Source organism: Lactuca saligna, chromosome 3, assembly GCF_052625555.1.
Source record: "Lactuca saligna cultivar CGN05327 chromosome 3, ASM5262555v1, whole genome shotgun sequence".
NCBI lineage: Eukaryota > Viridiplantae > Streptophyta > Magnoliopsida > Asterales > Asteraceae > Lactuca > Lactuca saligna.
Window position 1 is genome coordinate 12,440,501 of NC_136419.1, and position 20,267 is coordinate 12,460,767.

At 34.4% G+C, this 20,267-nt stretch overlaps 2 protein-coding genes across 2 annotated transcripts; one reads left to right on the forward strand and one right to left on the reverse strand.

The window, feature by feature from the left end:
* The first annotated feature begins 939 nt into the window (after positions 1 to 939).
* OPT7 (oligopeptide transporter 7) lies at positions 940 to 6,798 on the forward strand. Its single transcript, XM_078982910.1, has 5 exons — positions 940 to 1,739; positions 1,891 to 1,988; positions 4,836 to 5,405; positions 5,509 to 5,764; positions 5,839 to 6,798. Exons 1-5 carry the CDS (start codon positions 1,182 to 1,184, stop codon positions 6,628 to 6,630), a joined length of 2,274 nt encoding a protein of 757 aa, XP_078839036.1. The 5' UTR covers positions 940 to 1,181; the 3' UTR covers positions 6,631 to 6,798.
* Positions 6,799 to 7,185: 387 nt separating this feature from the next.
* LOC145035193 (uncharacterized) lies at positions 7,186 to 9,241 on the reverse strand. The gene is made up of 4 exons (XM_078983782.1): positions 8,530 to 9,241; positions 8,196 to 8,433; positions 7,667 to 8,054; positions 7,186 to 7,560 (listed from the first exon to the last, which is right to left on the reverse strand). The coding sequence occupies exons 1-4, from the start codon at positions 9,239 to 9,241 to the stop codon at positions 7,186 to 7,188; spliced, it is 1,713 nt and encodes a 570-aa protein (XP_078839908.1).
* Positions 9,242 to 20,267: the final 11,026 nt, after the last annotated feature.

A 20,267-nucleotide genomic window follows, 5' to 3' on the forward strand; every position in this document is an offset into this window, starting at 1 on the left:
TAAGCTTTGTACTTACAGTTTTCAGTTTTGTTTCAGCTACCTCTTCAGCGAAGGGGAAAGAGTCGGCGCGGTAGCTGCACATCATATACACACATTGGATTTCAGCATTACAATATTTCTTTGGATTGCACTCTGACAATGTTACTACTTTTATGATATAATTTTCAGACACGAGATTATGGTTTACAAATGATATGACTTAATGATGTTTCTAATAAATGTTTTCCAAATCGTTATATTATAACTGAAATTTTGGACGTTACAGGTCGGCTCTTGTCAGGTTTCATGTTTTCCCCGATTGATAGACCTAGACCAAGACAAGTAAACAAGAATTTTGAAGCCTCATAAATCACAATGGAGATGATTTTCCAAGTTCGTGATTTGAACATCTTTTGTCTCGATACCAAAAACTTTGCTTTTATTATAAATGACATTTAACCTAAAGGATAGGTAAAAGCATCGAATCATTCTCTTGATATTTAGGAAGTTAACCGGTGACCATTCTCTTAGAATCATGATGTCATCAGCATATATAAAATTGGATCGAATCGGACCATTATTAGGAAGAGGTAAACCATGGAAAGTTTCTTTTCACAAACAGCTTTCATTACCAAATGCAGATGATAAACAAGAAATGTAATATAATGTCTCCTTGTCTAGCACCTCACTTTAAGGGTAATTCTTTATGGGAATTCTTTGGTATAGGACCCATTGACTAACACTAATGCCCTTCCAGATGTAAGGCTCCTGGAAATCCACCTTCTCCAATGAGACCCAAAATTCATACGTACGTACAACCAGATAAAGCACACAGAGAAAAAAAAAAGTTGAAGTTGGAAATTAAAGATTAGTGTAATTCTCCTATATATTGTTGCTCTTATTTTTTTTAATATAGAATTTTGCATCCGTCCATCTCATACCCTTTTTGCATAACCGGGAATATTCAATTGGTTGATGTGGCCTGTGGGTCACGTGGTAAGCAACCGCGGTTATTGGAGTTGAAAATGAAATCATGTTGTGTTGTTAGGTGGCTCTTCTTCAATCCTGAATCCTCAATCTCATACATACTTTTCTCTTTTTACGAAAATCATTCTTAATTATATATTTTGCTGTTTAAAATATCTCCTGCATCGAAATTAGAAGCCACCAAACCAAACACAACCAAACTTTCAACTTCACACATGGAAGAAAATTCTTCCGATGAGATCCGAGCTCCGCTCATACAACCTGTCTACAACGACGGAGATGCCTCTCTTCCCTCATCCTCGTCACCGTCGGACATGGCAGGACTGAAGAAGATGGAGGAGGAGGAGAATTCTCCGATCAAGCAGGTGGCGTTGACCGTACCTACCACCGACGATGCATCCCTTCCGGTTCTCACCTTCCGAATGTGGGTCCTCGGGACGCTTTCCTGCGCTCTTTTATCTTTCCTCAACCAGTTCTTCTGGTACCGAACCGAGCCTCTTAGCATCACCGCCATCTCCGCTCAGATCGCCGTCGTTCCACTCGGTCAACTCATGGCGGCAAGAATCACTGATCGTGTGTTCTTCAAAGGGTCACGTTGGGAGTTCACCATGAACCCTGGCCCATTCAATGTGAAGGAACATGTGTTGATCACCATATTTGCAAACTCGGGAGCAGGGACTGTGTATGCGATTCACGTGGTTACAGGTGTGAAGATCTTCTACAAACAGCAGATGACTTTCTTTGTATCATTGATCGTTGTTCTTACCACTCAGGTATCATCATCATCATAATTCCCTCCATATATAATTGTGCTCCATCGCAACTTGATAACATAAACAGATAAGTAATCAACTTTGGTTCATAGTTATCCATGGTGTTTGATTGAATCTGATGATGACGAGTGGTGGTTGTGGTTGTGGTTAGGTGCTGGGGTTTGGATGGGCTGGAATATTCAGAAGGTATCTGGTGGAGCCAGCTGAGATGTGGTGGCCATCTAATCTCGTCCAAGTTTCGTTGTTCAGGTAATTAACCACATCTTTAATTAACCATATTCATTAGATAAACTAATTAAGAAATAATAAAAATTGGATGTGGGAAGCTAAAAAAGTATATATATACGTACTGAAAATTAAATTATTGTGTGTATAAAAAGAAGATGACAATTATTAATACTCGTGTTGGTCATGTGGAATGGGTTCATTTTGTTTACTACAATTGAAACGTGAAAGAGATGATATGATCATTTACTTCATTTAAACGAAAAATGTTATTATACTTACCTCTCATTCGTATAAGTTATCAAATTATGGGATACATACTAATTCACTCTAAGGGTAAAATTTCCCAAAATATAATCCGAATTGATTTGCATTTTCATGATTAAATGATATTTTATTATTATACTATTTACTTTTATATAAATAACTTTATAAAAATTTATGATTCTTAACAAAACTATAACAAACACAAAAAATTTAACACTACAACGGCGTCATATATATGATCAATAGAAAAATTGAAACCGAACCAAAAAGATAAACCCTAAGAAACTGATCTTGTTAAATTGAAAAAATCGGTATTGTAAGACGGTTTTTCATTATAATTTTGGGTTTCGGATATCTTTTACACCTTAATATCGGTATATAATATTGAAAATACTCCTTCACTTTCTTATAGTATATTTCTCCTTTCTGGATAAACATGTTTTAATTAATATATGACATTTTTTTATTTGTTTAAAGATGAATCTACAAGCAAAGTATACATGCATAAAAGTCTCATACTTTGACGTGTGTATCTCTCTTTCTGTGTGTGTGTGTGTGAGAGAGAGAGAGAGAGAGAGAGAGAGAGAGAGAGAGAGAGAGAGAGAAAGAGAGAGAGAGAGAGAGAGAGAGAGAGAGAGAGAGAGAGAGGGATTAATTTTTAATTGCGTAAGTTAAAAGAGTTGACGTAATGTTGCAAATTTGATTTTTTATTATTTGCTTGAAGTGTACAAAAAGACGTGACACCCATAACTCCATGAGTTGACATGAACCAAGTGATATTTTATTTCCATTTTGTAGTTGCTTCCTCACTCACGTTAATAGTTAATACGATACCCATCAGTTTAACATCATATTTCAAGGACCAATTATTAGTTTATGTTATGCTTTATTATTGAAATTTGATTTTTATTCATTGATATATAGCAAGAGGACTCATTGGAAGTGAAGGCAACCCTTCTTAATCCCAAAAATAGATTATTCGTCATTTACTAATGCATGCATTATAAATTAAAGATGTAATTGCCATTTTACTAATGCATCTAATATATTTTAATCATTTAAGGTGAAAAATTATAATTTGTATCATTTAAGTAAAATTAACCATTTGAGTATAACGCACAGGTCACTTTTGTAATTCATCATTAGTTTTATATGATGTTCTTTAAATGGTAAAAATATACGAGTCTAATTTGTATATAATATTTTTTAATAGTATATAACGATTTTGATTTTTAAAATATTGTATTGTATAATTTTATAAAATTGTTGTATATAACATGTTTTATTTGTTTACGAATGGCTTTAAAACAAATTAAATATCATTGCCTACTCAATGTAAGGATTGGGTACCTTGAGTAGTTGAGTACATAATATCTAAAAGTATGTTATGGTACAAAACTGGAATGCAAATAAATATACTAGTGTTTCATGATTTTGTCTCCACCATGATGGGGCCTAGCCAGAGAGTATATTATGATTTATCAAAAAATAAAATAAAAGAAAAAGAAAAAAGTATTGACTTACAACTAATTAATTACAACACCTTTTTTTTACCTTAGTTTTAAGCATGAAAATGGATGAATATAATAATAACTCTAGTGTTATTTCTTTATTTATTTACTCATTTTTCTATCGCTTTCATAAATTTAATGATAAATTAAAAAAATTGGGCTCTGAGAAAATTTATGATCGACACATTCATATACACTTATTTGCACTAACTTTTTTAGTTTTTCAAGGAATAGAGATAATAAAAAAATATGAATTATTAGAGAGAGAAAAATGAGAGTTACTAATAACATACTTATTGTATTGGTTCTATGTAAAACGTTTTATACGATTCAAATAAAATTTAAGTTTTCTAATCGATCAATAAACATGATTTCAAGATTTTGAAGTGCACCCACTAAAACATATTTAATTATAAAATGTCAATATCCGTTCAATAAACTAATATAACAATTATACCTGAAATTCAAAACTTGATTTGCATATGTAGTAGTTTACCAAATTCAAGCAACAAAATTAAAGGTGCTTGTCTTCAGGTGCATGGAAATAAAAATGTAAAACGTGATTATTATTATTATTATTATGATTATTATTATTATATTAAAACTTATCTGAAATAATAAAAGAATAATGTTCAAACTCTAGAAAAAATTTCGAAGTGGACAAAACTCAAAAGTATAAGGGACCATCCAAACGTCATGAAAATGACAAATATGTATAATTGCATGCAACCAGTGAGTAATATCTTCATCATTGGTCAAATTTCCCTTTCCTTAACTATTTTTCTACCACATAAAATTCAAAAAAGAATTCAACCATAGAAGAAAATAGATTTTGGTTATTTTTAACTATTTAACAATTGTGAATTAAAATTGTCTATAGAACTATTCAATTTTGATATAGAAACCACTTTGACCTGTTATACAATGTTAAAATTGTCCTAATATAGAAAATTGTCAAGGTTTAGTGTTTTTATTGTATAAAAATGTTCAAAATGATCTGCAAACCATAAAATTGAACGAAATATAACTGGTTTTATATATATTGTCCTCGTTTATATTAATTATTATATCATTTTGTATTTTATTATAACAGGGCTTTGCATGAGAAAGAAAAACGACCCAAAGGGGGATTAACACGTACCCAATTCTTCCTGATTGCCTTCATTTGTAGCTTCGCATACTACATATTCCCTGGTTATATTTTCCAAATGTTAACGTCTCTCTCATGGGTCTGTTGGATCTTCCCTTCATCAATCATGGCCCAACAAATAGGATCCGGACTCCATGGGCTGGGTATAGGTGCTATTGGGCTCGATTGGTCCAGTATCTCTGCCTACCTCGGAAGCCCATTAGCAAGCCCATGGTTCGCCACCGCCAATGTCGCCGCCGGTTTCTTCATGGTCATGTATATCGTCACTCCCCTCGCTTACTGGTTCAACATCTACAACGCCAAGAACTTCCCCTTCTTCTCCGATGGCCTATTCACCGCCGATGGCCAAGAGTACAACATTACAGCCATCATCGACGAAAATTTTCACTTCGATAACGACGCTTATCAGAAAGAAGGTCCTCTCTATCTCAGCACTTTCTTCGCCATGACTTATGGCGTCGGATTCGCTGCTCTCTCATCCATGGTGGTTCATGTCTTTCTCTTCCATGGAAGGTACGTAATAATGTTATAAACCGATCTCATATCATTTTACTTCTATAATGATCTTGAAATGGATTCTAATTTCTAGATTGTATTGTTAATCATGCATGTATAGTGAGATATGGGAGCAAAGCAGATCGAGTTTCAAAGATAGGAAAATGGATATACACACAAAACTCATGAGCAAATACAAACAGGTGCCTGAATGGTGGTTCTGGTGTATACTCGTTGTGAACATTAGTCTCACTGTATTCGCTTGTGAGTATTACAACGATCAGCTCCAGTTGCCATGGTGGGGTGTCATTTTAGCTTGTGCGATCGCCATTTTCTTCACTCTCCCAATCGGTATTCTCACAGCCATTACTAACCAGGTAAACTTCATCTTCTCCGGCCTTTTGAATTTCTTGTTTTTTTTCAGCCTCTAACCTCACGGGTTTCAATTCAGGCTCCAGGATTGAACATCATCACGGAATATATAATCGGGTACATTTATCCGGGATATCCAGTCGCTAATATGTGCTTCAAGGTATACGGTTACATCAGCATGACGCAAGCAGTGACTTTCCTGCAAGATTTCAAGCTGGGACATTACATGAAGATCCCACCAAGATCTATGTTCATGGCACAGATTGTGGGAACCCTAATAGCGGCTTTAGTGTACTTATGCACTGCATGGTGGTTAATGGAGACGATTCCGGACATCTGCACACCGGCATCTGACGTGTGGACTTGCCCAAGTGACCACGTGTTCTACGATGCGTCAGTGATATGGGGTTTGATTGGTCCACGGAAGATCTTTGGAGACCAAGGAACCTACACCATGATCAACTGGGCTTTTCTGATGGGAGCAATAGCTCCGGTGCTGGTGTGGTTAGCCCACAGGGCTTTTCCGACGCAACATTGGATCACACTGATAAACATGCCGGTGTTGATCGGTGCGACGGGGAGTATGCCACCGGCTACGGCGGTGAACTACACAGCTTGGATATTTGTAGGGTTTTTATCGGGATTTGTGATGTTCAGATATAGGCCGGATTTGTGGCAACGACATAATTATGTGCTGTCAGGAGCGTTGGATGCAGGGTTGGCGTTTATGGGAGTGTTGTTGTATCTTTGTTTAGGGTTGGAGAACATTGGTTTGGATTGGTGGGGGAATGATCTTGATGGTTGCCCTCTAGCTTCTTGCCCTACAGCTCCTGGTATCTTTGTCGACGGTTGTCCTGCTTTGCAATACTAAATGAATGTGAATGTGAGGTTGATTATCCAAATCCCATCAAATGATGTATTTATGTGAATCAAATGTTTACAAACCTGTGATTTAATTTGCTCCATCAATTCCATCATACATTCCTTTATATATCATGACACAATTTGGTCTCCTGTTTAAGACGGTTGACAATGTAAAGCATTCTGTTATTTGATTTGATCCGATTTTTAATAACAACTATCTCAAAGAATTAGGTATCCTTCAATACATTTAACAAAAAATAGGGCGAGGATTCAAATGCTCAGGACGAAACGGATAAAAAATGCCCTTAAACCTTAACGTGTAACAATTTAAGGAATTAAATTATATAAACTAATTTTTTTATTAAAATGACGATAAACCTTATAGCAATAAATATAGCAAAATCATAGTATTCTAATGACTAATAACATATCCTAACAGCTAACTGACGATCCTTTAAGCTCTCCTAGCATTCTTGATTGCAAATTGGTTGATCAACTCTTCGTAGTCTATACTCTCTAAGATTTCGTTCTCGATAGATATCATCGCCAAACCGCTAAGTCTTTATTGGGTCATTGTGGAGCGTAAGTAAGATTTCACAAATTTCAATTTGGAAAAACTCATTTCTGCAAATGCGACCGTTACTGGAATAGTCAACAATATTCTATATGCAATGCTTGCATTTGGGAAATAATCAAGTTCTTTCAAAAACTTCAAAACATCTATAGGGTTGCTAAATTCATTGGTTTCCAATGTCTCAAATAATTTCAACTCCGTATAAAGCTCCTCGGCATCAATATCTGATCTTTCTTCAAACTTGAGTGCTTTTTCGAGACGATAACAATATAACTTAAGATCTTTATCTTCAATTCTCCTCAAATTATGTGGAAATAAAAAACCAAATACTTTATCATACTCTTTGAATTGTTCAAATCTTGTCTCAAGAGAAGAAATAGCTTGATCAACAATGTATAAGAAATAATTGACTCTGAAATTCTCTTCAGGTGTAAATGAAACTTCTTCGCTACTTGAACTCTCATCAAACCTTTTTTTTCCTTTTAATCAAACGCTTTTGTGGAAATATTGGATCAATACCCATTTCAATAGCAATCTCCTTAGCTTCAACAATCGCTTTTGAAAAACCAGTCTCTCTATAATCCTTGAAGTACCCAATCAATTTGTTTATTTTTGTAATGGCATTATCAAGATGCATATCCTTTGATTGTAACTTCTTACTCACAATATTCACACGGTTTAGTACTTCATACCAAACAACATTTGATACCAAAAATTCAAAGTCACTAAGTTCTTTTTCTGCTAGTGAAGTTGTTTCACTTGCAATTGCAGCATCATTATCTTTTTCTCCAACTTGAAGTAAAGCTTCCCGTACATCCACAAGTTGCAGTTTAATCGCTTTTACACTCTTAACTCGACTTTCCCAACGAGTTTGACATCATGACTTAAGACTCTAAGCTTTAACATTATCTTTCAAAATTTCCCACCTCTTAGTAGAATTTGCAAAGATAGTTTAAATACGTTGGATGAATCCAAAAAAGTTCTTTCCTTTAACATACTTGTTAGCCATATCACATAATGTTAGATTAAGAGAATGGCAACCACAAGGAGTGTAAAATGCTCTAGGATTTATATCTAAAAATCTCTTTTGCACTCCTTGGTGTTTTCCTTTCATGTTTGCTCCATTATCATAGCCTTGACCACGCATATCATCAATTTGAAGACCAAGAGACTTTAACTCCTCAAGTGTAATATCAAATAATCCTTTTCCGGAGGTATCATCAACATTCAAAAAACCTAAAAAGGATTCATCGATAGTAACATAATTATATGATAACTTTAAATACCTTACTATTATAGTCATCTGTTCTTGGTGACTTGAATCGGGAGTACAATCAAGTATGATTGAGTAGTACTTTGCTTCCTTTATCTTCTTGATAAGTTCTTTTTTAATTTCTTCAGCTAGCAAAGATATTAGTTCGTTTTGGATTAGGTGGCCAAGATAATGCACATGAAGTTTCCTATTTGTAAGATGATCCAATGAAATTTCGTGTTCTTTAACTCTAGTGGTAACATGGTGCCAATCTGCATAACCTTCACCATCCAATTTACCTTTCGAAATCCCTTTTCTAAACACTTTACAACAAAAACAAAATACCCTATCTAGCTCTTTCGAATATACTAACCATTCTCTATCACACGTCTCCAAATTTGATAAAGTTCTTGTATATAAAGCTGTAGAAAATCGTCTACCAAATTTATCATAGGGACCATACATAATACTATTATCTCTTTTAGGACCTTTTTCAACCAAAATTTTAATCTCATCATAATTAAGTTTTTCCCACCTTCTTGGATCATATATATCAACAATCTCTTTAACAGGCTCATGCTTTTCTGTCTCTTCTACTTCTACATGCTCTTGATCTTCAATGTGCTCCTCAACATGCTCTTCAATGTGCTCTTCAACATGTTCTTCAATGTGCTCTTCAACATGTTGTCTATGGATAAACTTATCTAGAGCACCGACGTCAACCTTTCTCTTTTCTTCATCTAGTTTTCTCTTTTTACGTTTTTGATAACCGGATGGTTGTTTAGACTTCATCACTACAAGTTCATTATTTTCAACTTTCAACATTCAAGAAATTACAATAAACATAATTTGATAAACAATTTTACAATAAACATAAACTTATAATTTAAACTACCAAACTTATTTCTATGAATCTTATAAAGTATAAACTAATATATTCAATCACTATTCTATTATACTGATTTCCATAGTAGATAAACTGATAATAAAATATTAAATTCATTCAATATTCAATTAAATAGATAATCTATGAAAATATGAATCATTCAAGTATGCAATTGACAACTATAAACTTGATAATCCTACCTGATTGGCTAATAATCCTTAATTTCTCAATTCTCAATTTCTCATAAATCAATTTCTCATAAATCTTAGTATATTACCTGTTCGTCTAGACGTTTACCCTTGCTGAATCGTTGAGTTGCTGTTTAGTTGTCAACCCTTGGTGATCACTTTTTTTTTTTGAACAAACAAAACTGATGACTAAATTACGCTGCCGGCTTCTGTTTCATACATTCATGCTTTTGTTTTGTTCCATGGTTTTCTCCCAAATTATTGGGCTGCCGATGCAAATGGTATATACTAAAAAAAAATTGGGCTCCTCACAAATTTGGGCCCTGTTCCAATGCACATGTTGCACTTGGGCTAAGCCAGCCATGACAAAAAATAAGGTATATCATCTGTATAACCGATCTTTTAAAAACCAGGACCAGGGAAAATGAGTGTTTCAACTATCATCGGTTTATACCAATTTCTACACCGGATCAAGGATGGATTTTGATAATTTAAACCGGTTTATTGGATTTTAATAGTTGGATTTCACTTAACCCCTTATAAAACATATTTCCAAAGCAAATTAAATAGTTCAATCGATATAAAACTTATCATTATGGGTTTTTTTAATGTACTTACATTGATCTACCACTTATTGTTATGTGATTTAAATGTTTGAACTTGTGAATATCAAATTATATATATATATATATATATATATATATATATATATATATATATATATATATATATATATAAAGAAAATAACAAATACATATAAATTATGGAAACTGGACTAATCACCAGATTGGTTCAACTAAAAACGTATCCAATATTTAAAACATTTATATATTAACACGTAAAGTAAATGCAAGTAGCGTGGACAAACCAACTTAAATTCGTAATTATGAGTGTGTATTAACTTTCACTATCCCGACGAGAATTGTTTGAATTTATGAAATAAATATTCTAGAACTATTTTTTTCAAAAGAGAACTACTACTCTTATATATTTAATTCACTAACTTCATAACACTTCATTTTTCTCTCATACATACTATTACAACACACATTTTTCTCTCATACATACTATTACAACACACCATGTCTATTTATATAGTAAACAAAACTAAGAAAACATAATGGATAAGAATGGTATTTAATTCAATCCTTTTTTATTTGTGTTCACATCATTTAGTTCAACATCTTCACAATTTTTCGAAATCGATCATCTTCAAAGGCTTCGTGAAAATATTTGTTAGTTGTTCTTGATTACTATAATGTTGATCATTCTATTTTCGGTTATTATCATTGCAGCCCAAACAACTATTATATTTTATTTTAAAAGGTTATTTATATTATTATTTTTTTTGCATTTTAGGAGCATAAATTCAATTTTTTTCATTTAAAAATATCCTTATTTAAAAAACCAAGGGATTAACCGGTAAACCCTTCCTATTCACCTTCCTAGTAATCAACATGTCATTTAATGATTTATATTCCAATATAAAAACCCACAAAACCCATGAAAAATCCCTAGAGATTGGACCATATTCAGCCATCCACCACCAATCTCCTTCGATTCGGTCCCCCACTCACTATAAATAAAATGTCATTTAGTGGCACACAAAAAGTGTCACTAAATAACTAAAAAAGTGTCACTAAAGGTATTTCAGAGAATTAGCGACATAATTACAAAGTGCCACTAGAAGCGCTCTCACTAAATCCCTTTAGTGTCACTTTTCGGTTTTGCCGCTGCATTTTTTTAGGTCTTTAGTGTCACTCTTTTATTTGTCACAATAGACAAAAAGTGTTTTATGGGACATATTTTGTGTCGGTAATTACTTATGTGGTTCAGAGTTTATGCCACTTTTAGTGGCACTTATTATGTGTTACAGTACATGAAATTATTTTATAACATTTTGTATCATAAATATCCATACAATTCTAGAATTAATGTTTCCTTATACAGGCATATTTTCTGATATAATATAAAATATAAAAACTAATTATATTGTATTCCATGGAAAATAAGAAAAGCTCCATTGAATCAAATGTCTACTTACAAATACATCAAAATGTAGAACAAAGTACACATTAAATATAAAAAAATCTTGAAACTTCATTATAGTGGAACTTATTCCCCAAACTTCATGCTGGTTTGTATCACCTCATGTTAGCTTTTTTCTGGAATTAATACTTGTAACTTCCTGTACAAAAAAAAATAAAGACAATTCAAAAGACATTTAAATAAGTAACCACTCACATGGTGGGGCTAATGTACGAACTTGTGATTGAAAGGACATCCCATTATTTTTTACAACAATCAGGTTATGAAACAAGTTTCTACTTTTTCTTCTTTGGCAATTGCTTCCTGGAAAACGCCTATCTCTTCTTTGAACTCTTCCTATATAGACTTTACATTCAAGATTTAATTTTTATTTTTCACTTTACTTCAACTACAAAAAAAAAAAAAAAAAAAAAAAAAAAAAAAAAAAAAAACTAACCTTTCATCTGGCTTATTTTCTACATCCTCTTCTAGCACCGATTCTTGTAGTCAAACCAAGTAATTTGGTCAATAAAACCAATCAGTCTTCACAGTGAAATTCAAATCAAGATGAAGCAGATGTATTAGGTACCCTCTTTAGTCACGTTAGTTTAGATAGAGGTACTTTGGGAAATCAACAAATAAAGAGCTTCTTATTACTACATGAGAATTAGGGGCATTTTAGGTCTTTTATATTATTTAATTTGTTAGGACAGATAGTTTAACTAGTCTTCACAATGAAATTCAAATCAAGGTGAACTAGATGATACATACATCTTCATTAATGTCACTGTCGAAAACTTTTGCAGCCACTTTTTCTTCTACATAGTTTGTATCATCTTATGCATGAAAAGAAAGAAACAAAATCATGTAAACAATTTGTATAACCTAAAGGACACTTACGAGTTTCTTGTGGTGTTAATTACATCCTTAAAAGGATATTGGTTCTAGATCTCATCATCCTCTTCAATATCCTCATCAAACACCTTGTTCATCCTACAAAAGGAAGGAATTAACATCCACAAGCATCTATATAAAAAAACAGCATCAATGTTCTATAATACACAGATACAAAATACCTTTTAGTGCATTCTATCTTTTGGTTATCGACTTTCTAGTTTGATTCAAGTTCTAAATTCCTTTAAAGATCATAAACAATTCAAGTGATAATCAACTGTAAAGATTATGTAACAATCTAAGATAAGATTCAATGTTGATTAATAGTTGATGTCACTAGTGGCAGAAACTACTAAAAAAGTTAGTGAAATTAGTAAAAAAAACCCTAATTTAATATAGAAAACCCTCCAAGAGAACAAGACTCACCATGACTAATAGGAAACTGATGCTATGACACAATTTAGGCAAGAGTGTTTCGCAATGGTTAAAAAAACTTTGTTTATCTGAATCTATCGATTCAATCAAAGTTAGCCTAAAGGACATGAATAATCAAATTAATACAAACATCAACATAAGTGAGGAGAGAAAATATCTTGTATGTAACGCCCGCAAATCCGGCCTAGTCAAATTAGAGACAATAGGAGTCAAAAACGACTTTTCGACAAAAGATTATTTAGAATAAATAATCTTAACCAAGTTGTAGTATATGTCACGAGGTTTCCGTGCATATAAAGAACGCCGAAATCTGAGTTATAACGAAGAAGTTATGACCCGTTGAAGTTTCGCAACAGAACCGGTACGATACCGGAAAGCGTAAATAGTGAATTTACGATAGAGCGAGATTTAGCCTTAGCGATCTAAATGAAAGTCGTAGAATATGTTAAACTAAGAACATCGATAAAAAGAACGCCCAAATCTGACTTCGTATGAAGAAGTTATGATTTTTCGAAGTTTCGGACTAGCAGTATACAACCCGAAATTCGGATATTAGATCGAGCGGGTTTTAGCCGACACGACCTGAACGAGAACCGAAGATCTTGTTGAGAGTAGCGTAACGAGAAAAAAAAATGGGCAAAAACGGATATCGGATGAAGAAGTTATGAGGATTTAACGGATCAATCATGTCCCGGCCCGTTAATAATATAAAATTTAAAATCGAGCCAAAATTAGCCAACGAAGTCTAAACAAAAGTTGTAGAGTACGTTCCCACCTTCGCGTGGATATAAAGAACGTCGAAAACGGAGCTCGTATGCGAAAGTTACGAATTTTTAAAGTTGAAGCATGAAAATGCGAAATCTGTGCGAGGGGGGGTGACGTGGCGCGATCAGAGCCGTCGCTTGCGGCCAACGGTCTCGCTCCGGATGAAGGACGCGAAACCTCGCCCTACGCCACGCGTACGAAGCAAACGCCCCGCGTCGCTGCGCCCTACGCCCCGCGTCGCTTCGCTCTACGCCCCGCGCCTTATCCGTTCGGTGACTGGCTTCGGCTGGCATCCACACCCGAGGGGTACGCCCAGCGTACCCTCGGTACGCCCCGCGTAGAGGCAACCTTCGGCCCTATAAATACATGCGAACTTCTCCGGATTTTTCACACCATTTCTCACTCTCTCTCTAAAATCTTTCTCTCTCTAAGGTTCCAAACCCTCCCTAAGGTCTAGGTGAACCCCTAGCACCCTAAGGAAGCCCCGAGGCTCCCGGAGTCCCGAGAAAAAGGAGTTTTTCGGTTTCGAAACGCTGCTCCAATTAAGTTCCGGTTTTCGATAAAATTCGCTGTAAGTATGCTACGCTTACGCAATTTTTAATATAGCTTCCAAATAATTATAGGAATGTTATTAGGTCCTTAAAATAATTATTTGGGCTATTATTATGAGTTATATTGAGCATTATTAATGCTTAATAATAGTCAAACTGATTAATGAATCGCGGTTATCGTTAAACTAAACCCTAGTTGTATCGGTACTAGGTTTTATCGAAGGAACATCGTTTTGAGAGTATCGAAGCGCTGTCCGAGTGCTGAGTCACCACCTAATCAGGTGAGTGCATGGTCCCTTTCATCTTACACATAGATATGAAGTATTTTATATAAACTACGTGTTATGTGTGCATATTATCTGAATACTTGCTGTCTATGTTGGGTGAACGTTTTATACATGTTTTAAAAGGATTTAAACTGTATACGTATTTTATATATACGAATATGTTGGGTATGATGATGGGTAGATGAATGATGAGAGATAGAAGATGACGTGAGTATACATTGGCAGCTATAGACTTAGTGCCTATGGGACAAACACCGGTAGCTATGGACTTAGTACCTGTTAGACGTTGGTAGCTATGGATTTAGTACCTGTTGGTAGCTATGGACTTAGTACCTATTAGTTAGACACTGGTAGCTATGGACTTAGTACCTGTAGGAATCGGTAGCTATGGACTTAGTACCTGTTGAACACTGGTAGCTATGGATTTAGTACCCGATGAGTAGGATATAGCAGCTATGGAATTAGTGCTTTACGAACTAACATCGGCAGCTATGGATTTAGTGCCAGTCCTATAACCCTGGAAGTAAGGGACTTCGGAATAAACGAATGAATAATAGATGACTCTTAGGTTAAATCCTTAAGAGTAAAGAAGATAACGGGAATGGGTAATGGGGTTAATTGTTTGATGATTAAACATAACAATTATATTATTGTGGGTTGAAAACCCTATGTACTCACCAGGTTTCCCAACCTGGCCCACTCAGTTTATTCACATCACAGGTGGCGATATGATGTGACATTACACTGAGAGATTTAAAGAGATGTAGATCACTAGTGTAAATAATTGTAAGTTCTGTTTATGCTTATGTTTCTGTATTACCGATGACATCCCAAACGTTTTAAGATGAATAAAAATACGTTTCTTTGAAAATGTTTTAATAACGTATTTATCGTGTTTTTCTGGGAACAAATTCCGCAACCTTTTTATAAAACAAAGTACTCTGATTTTCATAAAGCATAAACAAAATCGGTCTTTTCTGGCCGTGATTTTGGGGATGTCACAGTTGGTATCAGAGCATTAGTTTAAGCGAACTAGGAATATGGATTTATTTCTAGACTTAAACTTAGAATGCTAGGCGATGATTGTGAGGTGTGAGCACTAGCTTAATTTAGGAATGATGCCTAAATTGCTTTTATGTGCTAAATGAATAGTTATGCTATAGTTTGATCGGATCTATGGTCTATTGCCGACCGGATCTGGAAACCTTATGTGTTTAGGATTCTAAACGTACGACTACGGTATTAGAACTAGCATGTAAACGTTTCGGAGCGATAAGGATGATTTAAGACGTCAATCCTAAATTAAGATCTAGATTCACCTTATTCGGTGTATAGATCGAGATGGTAAGGACCCGTAGCGGAAACGTAAACGCAAATGAGAACAGGAACCTGTTGGGTTATGAGCATTCTAACACTCCTAAGTGTACATGCAACCCTAAATACCTTGGATCTATGTTTTCTCTATTATACATGCAAATATGAACATCCAAGGTATTATCCTAATCTAGCATACAAAATATCAATATAACAAGATAGAATACATACCTCTTTAATGGTGCTTGTCTTCATGAAGCTTGAGTGCTTAGTGCCCCAAGTGTGACACCTCAAATGGTTCACACAACACCAAATACACTTGGAATAACTTGAGAGAAATTAGAACACTTCATGAAATCGTGTAGCCCTCATACATACACCTAGTGTTAGTCATAGTCACGATTTCTTGAGCCATGGGTTTCTTTTATATGGTGGCTATTAGGGTTACACCATGTAACTCATGACTTTACCCATTCCTTATGCTCCATGGGTTTTAACCTCCATGGAGTATCCATGGGTCACCCCATGGACTTAGTCCAACATAAGGAATCTTGGATCACAAGCCCACATATATAAGAATGAATGATTTACACAATCAACCCATATATTTAATTAGTCTTCTTTTGATCACTTAATTAATTCTAGATTAATTCTTGATCAATACTAATTAAATAATCTCATTATTCTTATTATTAATATACTAGAACTTATAATATATTAATAACCGTAAGTGTCTTATTTCTCTCATTATAGTCTATCCAAGTGCATGATGCCATGCAACCCAAATGGACCATGCCGGGTCGGGTCAATTCTTACCAATTATAGTTATGGACTTAGACATTAATCCAACAGTCTCCCACTTGGATAAGTCTAAAACTATTATTGCGTATGACTTCAGGAACCAACTAGCAATCGTAGCTCTCAAAAGCTTCTGTCGAACTCTGACCTTGTAGATGAACTCTGATCTTTGTCAACGACTTGTCCATTAGATAAGGGATCATATATTCCTCCATTCTAGATATCATATAGACTGAGACATGGATTATAATCATTCTCTCTGTCCATTTGTTGTTTCCCGATTTCCGATTTATGACGACTGACTAATTGAACAAATCAAATCAGTCCTGGCCCGGCCGAGCACTTCCATTTGTCATCATTAAATCATCGAGGGGCCCACAGATATCGCTTTCATCCCGAAGGTAAAAGGAATGGATAAACTTCGACTCATATGGCTTGTTCTACTACTTGTTGAATCATACACAAAGACACGTTTTATAACATCGAGTTACCAATGCGTTTTCGTGTAATCAATGTACTATCAACTCATAGTAACAACTCATATCTCTAGGTTTGAAGAATATAAGATATTATCGTCTCATGATCACTCGTGATAAAATCCATGAAGTGATTCCAATGAGCGCGGGTTGAATCCAATACTCAGAACTTATGAGCACTCATGAGTGTTGTAGCCCTTTGTCCAACATCTTAGACCTCTACAAGCCAACCCATGACAGTCTTGATTCATATCTACTTCCAACATATGACCGACTGTGGATGGTTTGAATAACTTAGTCATTCCGGAAGAATAACCTAGTTTATTCGGGAAGTCAAAACATGCAAAGTGAAACACAATAATAATTGAATCCAATATGGTCTCAGAACTTATGAATATAAATATGATTACACATTATTCATTGTATATTGTTTCAGCTATCAACATTATTCTTGAATTTAAAACAATAGTTGTCCCATGCTCCAAGCATGCACACTATGTTTTTCTAAACAATAGTCATGCCATACACCAAGTATGCATAATATGTTTGTCTATGATCTTTATTTTGTGAACTAGATCAAATGAACATAACTTCAATGATTCTGTTTTCACACTCCCAAATCCTTACTGCAAATGCAAGAATTCCAAATTCATGTCATTTACTGAAATCTGTTAGATTCTAAACTTATATGCATCGATCCTCTTGTAATGATTATGCACAAAGTCAGAAAGACTTAACAACAATCATTACAGAGCATTCCAAAGAAGATCAAGTCCTTGGAACCATCCTTCTTGCATTAAGTTTCCTTAATCTTAAACAGATTGAAAATTCTAACTTTGAAACATTTCCAGATTCCATTTTGACTATCACTTCTGAACAAGAGTTGCCTCCTTACAGATTATGTCAATATGGTCCTTCCAGAATTATCACTATACTTCCAATTGTCCTTGAGCAACCAATCTTTGGTAAACCTTAGATTGTCCTCGACAATTGTTTAATCCTTTTAGTCATATCCAGTTCTAAACCTTTTCCCTTCTTAATGCCCTAGGCATTTGGAAAATTTTAGAAAGGATGAATATAGCACATGTAATCGATCCTATATCCGAAGCATATGGGACACGATTCATGATGTCTCACATAAAGACTAAACCAGTCTTTTGCTATAACATTTCCATTTCTATTTGCCAAGTTCTCATAATTCAGATTATGAAAAGGGATGCTGTAATCATAATCGAATTTTAGAACGCAAATAATGGACCCATATACAGAATTTCCTTATGTTGAGCCATTCCAACATGAAATTCATACATATTCTTGACTAAATGATTAAAACCTCACGATCTAAGCTTATAGATTTGAGATGAAGTATAATTTCCTCTCCCTTAATTATAGCAAAACAACTTTTCCCAATTGAAACCTTTTGTTTTCTATAATTAACATTGCTAGCTTGCAATACTTATTGTAATTATCATGCTCCCACTAACATGATGATTATTAGCATAACACTTATGCTCCCACTAGCTTTGACATGTACTCAGAAATCAGCTGGACTTCTAGAAATCAATACTTTATTGACTTACCAAAGTTCAGATTTCTGATACTAGATTGTTTTGATAAGACTTTATCAAAAACATACACCTTCTCTTAGATAGCTCATGGGTGTGTCAAAACAATTTTAAGAACTATGAAAAGGGATGCCGTAATCATAGTCTTGATTGTTTTGACCTTTGTCATTTCTCACAAGTCCAAGTTAGTGTGCCGGTAAACCACACACGCTCCACTAACGACTTTGAGAATGCAAATATCACAATTGCTATCTAGCTAAAATCTACTTAGTGGAAGTGTTTCCTCACCATCATTTTCATGAATCAGAGAGAAACCTTATGACACTTAGATTTATTGGTGTATGAGTTCCTACCCATATGAATTTGTCAAAACCATAATCACAAGACAAGGATAATGACAAATCCAAAACCATATGGATTGAACTCAATCTTAATTTCTTGCCACCTGGCAGCTCAAGGGCCTACCATTGCTTCCAAGTTGTTGTGCAACACATTGAGAACTCTAAGAACTCATATGCAAAGCCAACTTTAACTGGAATGGGCACAGAATATGTCAACACGATAGGTTATAAACCTCAAGTCGTGTGCTAGTGAAGAACTTCAGGTTTTATTCTTGATTAGTTCTTGAGACTTTCAAGACCTTTAAGACTCCCACTGTCCTCTTGACCTATAAGACTTCCTTGTCAAACATCCAAGAGATAGTGTGGATTTTAATCAAGACAAACACTTCACACAATTGGCCTTAGTTGGTCTTTGTTTTATCCAAAACATCACAACTTACCAATTTCAAATGTACAAGAGTAGAAAACTTTTACTCTTACATTTGTCAAGTGTTTTAAACCTTCTTTAAGACATGTCACTCAAATTACAATCTTGGAGTATGACTCTAAGACTTGTATTGGAACGAAGTATGACTCATCTTCTTGATTTAACCATTTCAACAATTTCAAGATCCCTTCTTCTTAGTCATAAGAATGCACTAAGACTTCCTTAGAGAACTAATTTTGATATGGTTTCTTAATCATTAAGATGATCACAAAACTGATACTAAAGTACTCTCCCATCTTTTCAGATTCGAGAAACTTTTATCCTTCTGCCTAATTTGATTCTTCTTATCCGCTCTGCTATGCATTGAAACCTTTTCCAATGTCTCAGAGTTACACTTAAGCTTGTAAGTATAATCATATTTACTGAGCTTTAGTAAACTATGACGAATAGCCTTACATCTTTTGTGGTGGACTTAATCAGTGCACATGACTATGTACTCGATCCCTTAGTCCATTACTTGACTCACACATCCATGTGAATAAGTAATTAGTCTTAATTTTTCCAATACTTGAAAGTTCTCATTCATCATGCTATACAACTTGCATGATTCCAAGTCTCGGTCCAATTGAGTCTTTGGATGATGAGAATCTTTCCTTATTTGGTAAATTTAGACATTACCACAAATGAAAGAATCAATTTCATATTTCCACTTTTGCTATTAATGGAATCATATAAGCAACAATTTTTCCTCGAATGCCATTGTAAGGGTATTTTAAAATAAATAAAATCAAAATTTCTTTTTTTATTTTAAAACTATGTGGAAAAACTTATCCTTACAATTCATATGAAAACTTGTTGTTATC